This window comes from Haliaeetus albicilla, chromosome 26, assembly GCF_947461875.1.
Source record: "Haliaeetus albicilla chromosome 26, bHalAlb1.1, whole genome shotgun sequence".
NCBI classification, from domain to species: domain Eukaryota; kingdom Metazoa; phylum Chordata; class Aves; order Accipitriformes; family Accipitridae; genus Haliaeetus; species Haliaeetus albicilla.
The window spans coordinates 2,121,782-2,134,406 of record NC_091508.1 but is presented as its reverse complement, the minus strand read 5'-3'; the positions used below and the strand labels follow the sequence as shown (position 1 = coordinate 2,134,406).

General features: G+C 48.0%; 1 protein-coding gene across 2 annotated transcripts in view; it reads right to left on the bottom strand.

Moving 5' to 3' along the window:
- Positions 1-5,093: 5,093 nt before the first annotated feature.
- PLXNA2 (plexin A2) overlaps positions 5,094-12,625 on the bottom strand; it is a 189,235-nt gene continuing 181,703 nt past the window's right edge. For both annotated transcript variants that reach the window (XM_069771712.1, XM_069771711.1), the window contains exon 32: positions 5,094-12,018. In XM_069771712.1, coding sequence (XP_069627813.1) covers positions 11,923-12,018 — 96 coding nt within the window. In that variant the 3' untranslated portion in view covers positions 5,094-11,922. The remainder of the gene's footprint in view (positions 12,019-12,625) is intronic.

Here is a 12,625-nt window from a genome sequence, read left to right as displayed (position 1 = left end):
TGCTGCTCCGGCTCCTGCCCCAGCGGGAGGAATACTGCTCTCGTGTACCAGACAAGGAATTACAGCATCTCTGGAAGGTGATTTAGCTGAGCTGGGGTGACTTAGCTTCTAGAAACACTGATCTCTTTTATATATCTGTAGTGGGAGAGGTGAAGCTCACCCATTAGCATGATAGGAGCTGCTGGCCAGGGCCATTATTTTGCTGCTAGTGTGGCAGCCAGCAGAGCATATAATCCTACTGGAAGTATTGGGCCATCCTCCCGCTTCTACCTGTATAGGCAAAAAGGCCAGGCCACACACAGAGCAATACTCTGAGTTCTCTCCCAAAGTGGATTTGAGTTTTTTTCTGGTGCTTGATCTATTTGTTTGGTGTATTTGTTCTGTGTGACTAGCCTTGAGCCACTTCCCTCCCGGGCAGGGTGCTGGCGCTCTGACCTGTGCTTGTCATAGGCTAAAATGCTATTTGAGCACATATAAAATATGCATGAGGTCTGTGACCTAGTCTATAAACTCCTGTACAGCCTGAGGCAATGCCTTTGTGGCGAGCTCAGAGAGATTGCAGGTTCCCGCTGCAAAAATCAAATGAACGTCAAAAGGATGCTTAAAAACTCATGCAAGAGCAACTCTCCCCCCCCCGAGATCATCCCAACACTTCCCTTTGTGGAAGCTGAACACAGCAAAAAAAAAAAAAAAAAAAGAAAGAAAGAACTTTTAGGCATTTATATCTTCTCCTCAAAGCTCAGCCTAATTGAGTGCTAACAAAAGAGAAAATGCTTTCTCCTCTCCAGGCGGCCAGCAGCGGCTGGAGCAGAATGACAATGTGGCCGTGCAGAGCCAGCCGGCTCGGTGCAGCCCTGTCCTGCATCCCAGCGGCTCCTCGGCCGCCCGCTGCCGCCTTAGCACCAAGGGCGCGTGTGTCCAGAGCCAACCCCGGCGCTCAGCGGGGACGCGGCTAATGAATGTATTAGTCTCCGGTGCTTGTGCGGTGCCTTTCATCTGAGGCTCTCAAAATATAATTAAGTCTCCCAACAACTGCGTAAGGGGTGGGAAGTGGCTCTGTTGTATTCTTCAGAGGGGAAAGAGGCAGGTTGCTCACATGGCAAGGCAGCAGCAAAGCTGGGAGCGAACCACAGGGGAGAATAATTCTCCCCACTGCAGGAGTAAACGGAGGATATTTATTGCTTTGAAACACCGGGAGGCTGCGGTATCTCCAGCTTTTGTGTCTATGGAGCTGGAGGTCCCGGTACTGGGCTCTTTGCTTTAGCCCGTAGCCTGCCGAAGGTGGCAGGGAGGTGGGGGAGCTGGAGGGGGTCTCCATCCCCAGAGCAACCCCCCCATTCCCCTCCCCACAGGGCCGGTGCTGCCGGGGAGGCAGCTCTGCGCACCAGGGGATGGAGGTGAGCTCCTGGTCGTTGCAAGGAGAACGGCAAATGCCCATGGCTCTTGGTGAGGGCTGAGCAAAGCAAAGCAACCACGGCAAAGGAGAGTTTCCAAACTATAATAATCATTGCTGATTTTGCTTTAAGTGAGTTACAAAGCAGAAACCCCATGTTTTGTATTTCATACTGCTAAGAGAGCCTCCTGCTCCCTCCCCAGCCTCCTCCAAAAGAGAGATGGTATGAGATAAGCTCGAAGCATCGAGGAAGGACACATGCACAACCCCATGTGGACCCAATTACGGAGCTCCAAAATTTGCCTTGAAGAAAGTCTGGACGAACGGGATCTATTTATAAACCCGCAAACATTATTCCTGGTGCTCAGGCCATAGACAAGCTTATTTCCAGGAGCAATAAGGGCAAAATGGCAGTCATAAAGCTCCAGTAATCAAATGTGAAAAGAACAGCCCAATTCATTAATACCCAGGCAAGCTGATAGAGCCATTCTTAATTATCAAATATTACCATGGAGTTAATTTTTACCTGAGTTATTTAAGCCTGGCCATCCTCCTTCCATTTTCTCAGACATTTTGCCATAGGGCAGCATTGAACATTTGTAATTAGATTCCTTCACTGGAGTTAATTATGAAGCGACAATAAAGCCTGAGTGCTTTCCATTTTCATAAGTATTATTTTGAACTAAAAACAAATCCTTTATTTTGGCATCAATATTTGTAATTTTAAGTTTAACATGAACCCTGGGGTGTACTCTTGATACAAATAGATATAGACACATTCACGTTGTATTATGCTGTACATCTATTTTATATTGTGTTATAATACTTCCACATTATTTTATATAAACTTGTCTGCACAAACATATCTATATACTGGAGCAGATATGAGATTTCTCTTCTGGAAGAGCTCTAAATTAATTAGCTACTCTTCATCCCGTTAATGTCAGATCAGTAGCCCCCGCTAGCAACATTAACACCCGGCACCTGGGGAAATGTGCCACCATAGCAGGCATGGTGAGGGGGCCTGAGTGTCCCACGAAACAATTCAGGATTAGGGAGGAGGAGTTTTAGCATGGTTATTAGTGATGTGCTCCATTTTAAGCAGTGAAGTGTCCACTCAACACGAAACTAAATTTCCGTTACAAATGAGTTAGCCACTTAGATGTAACAAGATCACGCGTGCTTATTGGAATAAAAAGCAAGAGATTTTTGTGGGTTTTATTGCCAGTTTAAGATAACTGTCTGATCACATACAATTATGTCACCCTCTAGCCAAGCATTCACTAGCATTCTCTAAGAAGAGAAAAGATGCTGGAATTTAAACAATTAATGCCATGATTGTATTTGATAATTGAAAGTGTCACCGCCATTAGCTCACCCTGATAACCAGGCTTGAAAAGCCAGCACCAGGATGTCCAAAACTCTTTCCACTATTTACAGAGTGACGGTGATTAAGCAACTGGGCAATCTCATATATTCAGAAGGTGAAATAATAAAAGCTGGCCTAGGGGGTGCAGAGGGTGAGCCCAGACAAAGCTAAAATTGGGGGGGGGAGTAAACTCAAAGCTGTTTTGCTGCTGTTTCAGAGAGAAAAATTGCCCCAGGCGGTCTGCAGAGCTGCGGTACCCCAGCTCAACGCTGTAACAGCAGCCTTTTGGAGGGACATTTGCTGGGACCCACAACCTTACCCAAGTAAGGTCCAAACCTGCTGTTTTAGTGATGCCTTCCGAAGGGTGTTTGTGGCTCTTCACTCTTCTACACTCACTGGACATAGGAAATGATAGAGGAATCTAAGCCATCTGCATTTTATATAACCATTATTAAGCATCACTTGACCTTGTCAGTGCCAATAAAGCCCTGTGAAGTGCATGCCAGATAAAATGTAATTTTTAGTTGAGTATACTTATTATATTAACTATATTAACAAGGTGCAGATGAATACAAATGACCCCATGGTCAATGCTGTCAATTCACGTTGAAATTTCTTTTCCCTTTGCTGAGCTGGAGGAGTCAATAACCTCTCAAAGGTGGCACATGGAGCAGAAATGCTTCCTGCCAGCAGCTGTCCTGCTGCCTGCCTCCAGCGTCTCTACTACAACGCAATGGCCACAAGCAAGTCAGCACAGGGATCAGCATCTCCGGAGGTCCCTTGTAAAACACCTTACCCTCTCCTCCAGCCCTCAGGAAAGCTCTGGGAACCTCAGTTCAGTTCATATTTTATTCTTGGTATAAATTTAGGCTAACCCAAGGCACAAGTGAAAAACAATCACCTCCTCTTCTGTTCCCTAACTTCACAAATCATGTGAAAATTCACTCAATATTGGGTTGACACAGACCAGTTCAGCACTGGAATGATTACAGGACCACCAGCAACAGAGCTGAGAGAGCCCATGGGATCAATCTGCCAGGGTTAAAATCTACTGGTTCAAAGTGGGAGATGGCAGGATGTGGCCCAACTGCCTTTCTAAGGTTCATGTCAAGCTTTGCTCTCAATTTGAGGAAAATAAGATAAAATGACCTGCCGGAGGAGCAGACTGCCACACTGACATGATATATTTGCATTAGCTTCAAATAGGAGTAGCTTCCCATCACCCTATTAGCACTACACTAAAACAAGCAGACTTGGTGTCAAATGTCTGTATAAAAACTACATCTTGGGGCAGCACAGAACTCCCTGCTGTGATCCACAGTGTGCCATGCCTTCCCCTTCTGGGTTAGATTTATCCCTTTTAGTACCTCATTTAGAAAGAAAAAAACCCTAAGATCTGTCAGAAAAAGCAGTAAGACCTCTTGTTCCAGATCCCCATGTTTCTTTTTTAATGCTTCCTTAAGGGTCTCCATTTTTCTGTCACTTATCATCATCCAGAGTAATTTTGGGCTGTTAGAGAAAGTTCATTGCTGTAATTGCAACCATATTGGTCATTAAAGTTGACAGACAGCTGCTGAAGAAGTCACTTGCTGATTCCTACCACTCAGCAGATGCCTCTCAGCGTTTGCTAAAACGTTAGCTTGAATTTATGAAATGGAAGCAAATGCATTTTACCTTAAGGACTGATAATTTCAAGGAGGGGAAACCATGAAGAACTCTTCCAGGCTTTTTATTTGTAAACAGCATTTGCCTGCTCGTTCCCGAACTGGAGTGGAAGTGCCCAGTGCTTCCCGCAGCCGGTGAGGCTGCCTGCGTGCCCTCTCCTGCCTGCAAGGACCGCGGCTCCTCGGAGAGACAGCTCAGCCCTTCGACCCCTTTGTCTGAGATGATGAACTAGCACATCTCACGGGACATTTCTGAGCTTGAGGCCGTTTAGCAACGATGCTAAAACTCTGCGCTGACAGCTCTCGAAGAGCAGAGGCCAGCGAGGACGGCAACAGCCTCACCTGCCCCGCTCGTGGAGCAGCATCGCTCTCTCCCTCAGAGCTTCCCCACATCTACCGCACTTTGCTTTTCATTTACTCCTGGAAAAACTTTCCCTGCTGCAAAGGTAGAAGTTTCTTTTCAAAGGCTGGAGGCCAGGGGCAATCCCAGACCCCCATCCAGCCCAGCTGCACCCCTGGCTTCGCTAGGCAGGCGTTATTTCCAAATTTCCACTTACCCATTTATTGCTGGTGTGATTCAGTGAGTAAATATTTCTCACCAGTATACTCAGCTTCTACAATAAATGCCACACACCACATGTTAGAAAATAAGGACCCACACAGGAGGGCTTTTTTAACCAGTAAACTTTATTTATATATAACAACAGTACAAAGTGAGTCCTTGGCTTGCAAAATAGGAGTGTTTCATATTTACAATAGGTACACAATAATATATTAGAATAATAACAAAACCCCCTTTTTCCTTGGAACATTTTTAAATACTTAAACTTTCTTACATTTTTTCCACAACACTTGTAAAAACAACAAAAAACAGACAATCATCTTAAAAAAAAATATAATACAGAACTCCAGTGTGTCAAGTATAACGGGGAGGGGCGGAGCCAGAGAACGATACGGTGGAATGGGTACGGATACAAATCAATTCATTATTCCTGCCAATACACAAATCCCCTAAAGCTGGCATGTGTTTATTTTAAGGAGGGGGGCAGAAGAAATCAGAATCTGTTCCATGGCTGATACCTCTACATTCTGTGACATTTTTGGGGACTCCAGAAGTTTTAGTACCTGTACATTCCCTTCCCCTTGTTGCTTCCCACCGCTTCTCGTAACGGCCCCCAAAGTGCCATTAACACAGAAACACTCATCAATAAGAGAAGGACATCCTACTGCAGTATCTTCTGAAGCTATGAAAAAACGTGGCAAAATCAGCTCATCAGCTAATTTCCTTCCAACGGCTCCTCTTGCAGGTGCACCTTTCTGCTGCTCAGTCCATGAGATGGGAACATCTGATGGAGAAGCTGTTGCATAAACTTCCAAGCTTATTTGAAATAGAGGTATTAAAAATCTCAAAGGAAAGGCCATACGGGAGATCTCGTGTTTGATTCAGCAGCCTCAGGAGGCCCAGAGAGTTTGGGATATTGTCCATGCAATTGGATGGACCCTGCAGGTCTTTTGAGCATGTTCTCATGCGCTGCAGGAACAGTATTATATTCCACTTTTACAAAGAAAGGAGGAGAGGAATGGGTAACACAGGGGCAAACGGAGATCTGAAAGAACAAGCACACAGACACCGCCGTGCTCACCGCACGGCCAAAACACTTTCAGCTGCATTTGAGCTGCTCCCGCTGCAACCGCAGCAGCAACGTCAGCGCAGACGCCCGGGCGAGACGAGGAGCTGCTTTTCCAAGCACGGGAGCAGTTGGTCTCTGCCGTCCCGTGCTGCCCCACTGCCTTCGCCTCCCCACCTCCCACCCCCGGCACGGTCCCCGGCACCCAGCAAGCACCCTGGGCTGCAGGATGCGTGCCGGAGACCCAGAGTTTTCTGCTAGGAGCCAGGAAGGCAATAGGTACCGCCTGCGGCTGGGATGCTGGCCTCTGTGCCGTGCCTTACCCAGAACAGGACCTCTGCCCGAAGCTGGGGATTTTTCATGGCAAACAGAGGCTTTGCGCAAAGCCTTCCAGGCAGCAAAAATTGGTTTGAGGACTCCCATCCTCTTCCCCTTCAAAACTAATCTGGCTGACCTACATTTAAATTGCACATTCAGGGTTGCTCAGCTCAGCGGATCCTGAATGGCACCTTCTTCGCAGTGTACACTGGTGTCTTTTACTCTGATTATTTCCCACAGAATGTTTAATAAAAAAAAACCCACACCACCATCCCATCCATACGGGTGTTGGGTGGCCTCATAGCTGTCACCAGTGCTTTGCCTCCAGCCTCTGACCCACCGGTCTCAGTGGCCTCGGGCGAAGGCTGGGAGGAGGCTGGGGAGATGCGGGCGTTTTCACCGAAGACACATTCACTAAACAGACGGGACTGCTCACCTAGCTCTACCTAGTATGCAACTATATACAACGTCGCAGCTCCCTGCGTTATTGGCTTGCGGTTTATGGTACCAATGCGATTCTGAAATAGGATGGCTGAATGCTTTGTGGCATTTTAATGCATCTTTGATGTCAGTTATTTATCCTTCTCTGAACGCTTTTCCTTCTCTCCAGGGTACAGTCTCTCGTGAGCTTCCCCTGATGTCCCAGCTTATTCAAGTCAGTCTATTTTAGTTTCATTTAGTTTGGCGAGCTGAGTCCCCGTGACAGGTGAGCTCTGACAGCACTGCAAACTGGATGGAGAAGAGCCAGCGACCGGTGAGAACGTGGCTGGGCTGCTGCCAGGGAAGAGGTTCGAGGCACAGGCTGGGACAGGAGCATCACAGGGACCGTGCCGGGAGCTGCGCTGCCCTTTGCCAACCTGCTGCCCAGGGGGACAGCGAGGGCAGCGGGCAGGTCGGCGCTCCTCATCCCCGCTGGCTGCGTGGGACTTCTGGAAAGAAGACCTCGCTTGTAGGTCGTGCCCACCGGAGGAGGGAAGCGCTCTGACCCTTTCCAGGCAGACTTAGACGACTCACACCGAGGCGCTCAGAGTCGGCAGCGTGCAGGGACGCAACCCCAGAGCTTTAAGCCCTCTTGCTTTTGTCCTCCGCACACCCACCCAACTTGTTTCCTACATTACAACATTTTTGGTGAAGTCCAGCTGAAGGTAGGAGAGAGAACTTACGTGGGGACGGGCCGTGAGGATTTTAAGACAGTGTGTTGAAGGCACTGCTGTGATGAAGGTCTCTGTTGCCACCGCGTCGAGCGGCTGCCCTCGCCATCCCCACTGTGTCGCAGCACCGAGACTCTGCGGGAAGGCACTGCCGTCCGGCACGGCCACGTCCAGCCGCTTTTGGGGAGAAACCTCCCCGCCACGCGTGCTGCCGGGGATGCTGCTGCCCACCAGCAGTGAGGCCGTGGCTGCGGTTTTATTTCTCAGCGCTGGTTCCCGTGGTGGGTCTTCACGCAGCTGCGGACTGGTCCGTGCTGGATCCCACTGGGGCTCCAGCACTTTGGCTGTGCTGATCTCTTCTGCCTTCCTTTAAACATAAATTCATCCTTTATGGCAAAGCGTGGACCACTTGACGTCCACATCCTCTGTACTTTGGTGGGCTGCTCCACAGCAGGGCTCATGCGGAGACAAGCTTGCCTATAAGTTAGACTCTTGTATATGGGTTTTTAATAAAGGCTTTCAAGGTGGAGAAGCATTTGATTAGCACCTTGCTCCCCCTTGGAGTGGGTGCTTTGATAGCTCATGAGCAGAAGATTAAATGGAATTATTTAAGCAGTGACACCAGGCAGAGAGATTCCGGGAAGTGACGTCTCCCACTTTGATGTCAAAATACCTGAAACGAAGTGAACCGGAGAATCAAAACACCAACTGGCCTTGCAGGAGGAAGGGGGCAATGAGAGGGATGTGAAATCGTTTCATCTAAGGCAAAGTCACTGCCCCCTCCTGACCAAACCTCGAGTCCAGTTTGCTGCAAGTGCGAAGAAAATGCCATTTTGAGATCTGAGGCTTCCTCTTCCCAAAGGAGTAACTGAAAAGTTGGATGCAAACAGGGCAATAGATTACAAGCACTTTGCCCCAAGGGGATATGTTGCTTCATTCTGTATAATTGCCTGTAAAGATCCGTAATTCATGTCGACCACCACAAGTAGACGCTTGGCAGATTATTTATAGGCCACCCCTTCCAGTCAGCACCATGCTGTTCCCTATGCCATCCTCCTAAAGCCTTTTCAGATGATGGAAGAAGAGATGTTTCTGCTGCTTCCCTCGGAAGTCAGTCAAAAGTGTAATAGCTTACTGGTTTGCAAAGTGCTCCTGCTGCTTTCCCTTTTCTCCTCTGCTCACCTTCCTTCCACAGCACAGAAAATAAACTGTTGTCCCCTTCTCCGCTTGGCGCGCTGGTGTATTCATGGAATACAGACCCCGCGTTTAGCCAGCACGGACACGTTGGATTCTTTTAATCCTTGCTCACAAACCAATCCCTCCGGGCTCTGCAATTCTTTTTCTTTTTCCCCCTCATCTTTACCTTCCGGGATAATCCCAGTTTACGGGCCCTTTCCCAGGCTCCTGCCAGGGGAAGGGGGAGAGGCTGTTACAGGGCAAACCAGCCAAGCAGCCAAGACGTGGAAGAGACTGGTCACCGGCATCGCTGGCATTGCTGCTGGGTCGCTGCAGCACCCACCCTCAGCACTGCCCAGCAAACCCCTTGCCAGGGTACCCAGGGGATGCTTGGGGACCTCCGCCTTTGCTGAGAAAATACTGGGGAGGGGGGAATGACAAAATGTTCGTTTATGGGATGCTCCTGGCCAGAAGGTAGAGAGCAGGAGGAGGAAAGTGGGCTTAAAAGCAGCTACGCAAAAGCCTCTCCAATAGATGTGAAGAAAAGAGGACCACGAGGGCCTGACGCGGGCTGTAGGGCAAGCACACATTCACCAGCACCCAGGTGATGAAAAGCCAGGTCTTTGCTTTGGGCAGCAGTCATATTTTGTGAATCCTGCAGAGATAACTATTCAGACTAATATTTAGGAGTGTTTGGAAACCATCTCGAAGCCATTTGGAATGCTTTCTTTGGGTTTCAGAGTACCATAAGAATTTGGTGAACGATCTGAATACCCAAAACAATGACCACAACTAGAATATAGATCTGGAAACCACTCACATAAGCTTCATGCCGGATCACTGTGAAAAGCAGTAACAGAAACCTGTAAAAAATGAGCCTTGGAGGATTTCAAAACCTGACACTCTGCAATCCCCTGTAACACCAGCAGCAAAGAGCAGGGCAGGCTGGCGGCTGCCACAATGACGGCTCATTCACCACGTCCGCGGCACTGGGATGCCAGACTTTAATAGGACAACGCGGACCTTTGCACATTTTCTGTCTTTGAAATTAGATTCACTGCGCAGGAGAAGGATCCCTGGGAAGGGAACTCTCCCGACAACAGGCAGTACGAATCCTGCTCTGCTTTCAGTTGCTCTGTCTCTGCCAGCTGTCTCCATGTCTCAGTAAATCCAAGCCCTCCAGTTAAAAGGCTGAGGCTGTTGTAAATGTCAAGAACTTATTGCACAATGTTGATCATTATCATTAGTATTTTCTTCCAGAGTATTAATAGGGCCTAGAGAAACTCACAAAAGTGGATTACCAAAAGAAAGCGGACTCGGCATGGCTTTTACTGAACGGTCATTAAAACAACAAGTTTCCTGAGTATTTCTCTACATGCTTCTCCCCTCCCCTGTTGCTGGCTCCCCTTAGAACTGCGTCTCGAGACCAAAAGCCGGCAGCTCTCCCAGTGCACAGGGAGCCCGCGGTGACCCTCCCGGGCTCCTCTGGGCAAGAACGGTGGAGGAGTTGGGATGGATATGAAAATGGATTTTCCTTCGACACACACCAGCTGCAAACTAAGCTCCCAGCCTGGCATGGCACTGCCTGGGAGGGCTGAGCAGAAGCCGGGAGCTATTTTGCTGCCACTGCCAAGCTCATGCAGTCAATACTTGTATTTCCATTAGACCTAATCACCCTGTCCTCCCCACTGCAGCCTGCACAAATATCAATATTTATTACAGAGAGAAATATTTACAGCATTCCTTCCCCTCCTGGCACTCTACAAAGGGACACACATAAGCTTTGGTGTCTTTGAAAGAAATAACACTCACAAACATTTGCCTGTCACTGGCCACAAGAACATGTGCCTGTCGGGGCCAGCAAGGAACCAAATATCACAATGAGACGCCGAGACAGAGACAAGACGACAGTGCTAGCTGGCCTGTGGAGTGCTGGTTAAGGTTTTCCCTTGCCTAGAGCAAAGATTTCTTTCCCCTCCCCAGTGGAAATACAAGTCCTGTGCCTGACCCCGGGCGACACCACGAATGCTAGCAGAGAAACTCAAAGGGAGCCTGTGCTGATCAACTCTGCAAGCCAAACAGAAAAGCAATAAATATCTCATCTCGCTACGTCGAGTCTTTTCAAGTATCGCTCACTGTAAACATTGGGGGTTTGTTGGTTTTTACTGCAAGAAATCAGAGGTGGCTGCCAGAAACTACCACCAAAACGCAACCAAGGAGGCTTCATCCCAGCTCTGCCCGACGGGGAGAGGGCAGCCGGTCGCTTCTGCGCAAATTGTACCTGCAGAAACCGGCAACGCGCCGACTGTGGCCGGGCACCACCGCGGCCACGCCGCCGCGCGGGACGCTGCCGGATCACCGCGGCGGCACCGGTGCCCGGCGAGGCGGAACAGGGGTGGAAAAGGGGAAAGCATTTAAAACCAGATCTTTCCTTGTTCAACGGTAAATGGGATTTAAAAAAAATATAGATATATTGACACTATATAAATACATAGATAAAGCTGGATTTCAAGACAGGTCGGATGATCTGATGGTTTTGCAATTCAGGTAAAGTTCCTTCTAGTGCCTATAAGTTACTCAGCCACTGAACTATTTTCTGGCTAAACTGCTATTTTACTTGTGTAAAAAGGTGTGGTGCAAACTTGTGCTCATATTTTTTATAAGATCCCAAAAAGAAGAAAATTTCAGTTTTCCAAACTTTCCAATTGGCGTAAGAGTCCGTTCGCAGAATGCTTGAGCCGAGTCCTCAGGAGTCTCTTGAGGACAGGATTCAGAGCTGAACCTTGTTGCCAGGATTATCTCTGTGGCCTCTGTGGTTTTTGCTCTATTTCTTTTTTTTTTCTCCTTTTTTTTCTTTTTTTTTAAAAAAAAACCTTTAAATAAAGTTTTATTTTCTAATATACATCAAACAATTTTCATGCAAAGCAGCAGTCATGGAGACATCCAGACTTTCCAGGCTCCTTCTTTCTATGTATGCTCGAAAAAATGATCCATCTTGATTTGACTTTGATTGAGATGCTTTCTCTTTTTCTCTTCCTGCCTTTTCAAACCAGATCCTATATGATTTTGAACACAGTCAGTCCTTGGGCCAGTCTCTGCTCCCCCGAGAAGAGCCTTGGTATTTATATGTGTCCGGCGCCTTTCTTGCTTGTTCTCCCTCTTAATTCCCGAGAGTCCGTGCAATCCTCTGCCCTTTGCCGTCCGTGAGCACCGCAACCTTTCTTCAGCTCTCAATAGACATGGCACCAATAAGTTGCTCTACTTTGTATGCCAGACGCTGCCTACGTGCCTGTTCATCCTGCTCCAAAGCCCCAATGAGCTGGTATAGAAAACATAAAAAGGGAGAAAAAAAGAGACAGAAGTCAGTGTGTGAGAGGGGGTGGTAGAGGTGGGTGGGCAGCAAGATGTGAGCAACTTGAAATGCGGATGTGTGAAACTTAAATAACAAATGGCAACGCAACGCGACGAGCGCTTCGCCATGCCGCAGCCGTGCTCGTTGATTTGTTGGACTGCTCAGTGCACGTTACCCGCACAACACAATCGCTCCCGCTTTTGTACCTTGGACTCCACATTTCTTGTCTCGTTTAGCATGAAAGTTATGAGATTTTTAAGCCCTAATCGGAAAATAGCTGTAGCATTGTATCACAAATGCATACATGCAATTAAATGACAAAACCCTTCCTTTTAACGGACATAATTGCAAAATAGGTTCTTCTTACACTGAAATGAAGGGGTGGAACAGATGGCGAGAACTTGGTTTCAAGTGATGCATTCATTAAAGGAGCTCACGCTGCCAGGGATTCTTTGCAAACAGGAGTCTGCGTCACTGCAACATGGGATTTGTACCGCACTGTTCCCAAAAGACAGGGATGTTTCTGGGGAGCTTCACTGGGTCATGATGATTTTCCACTGCATTTAGGAGTGGG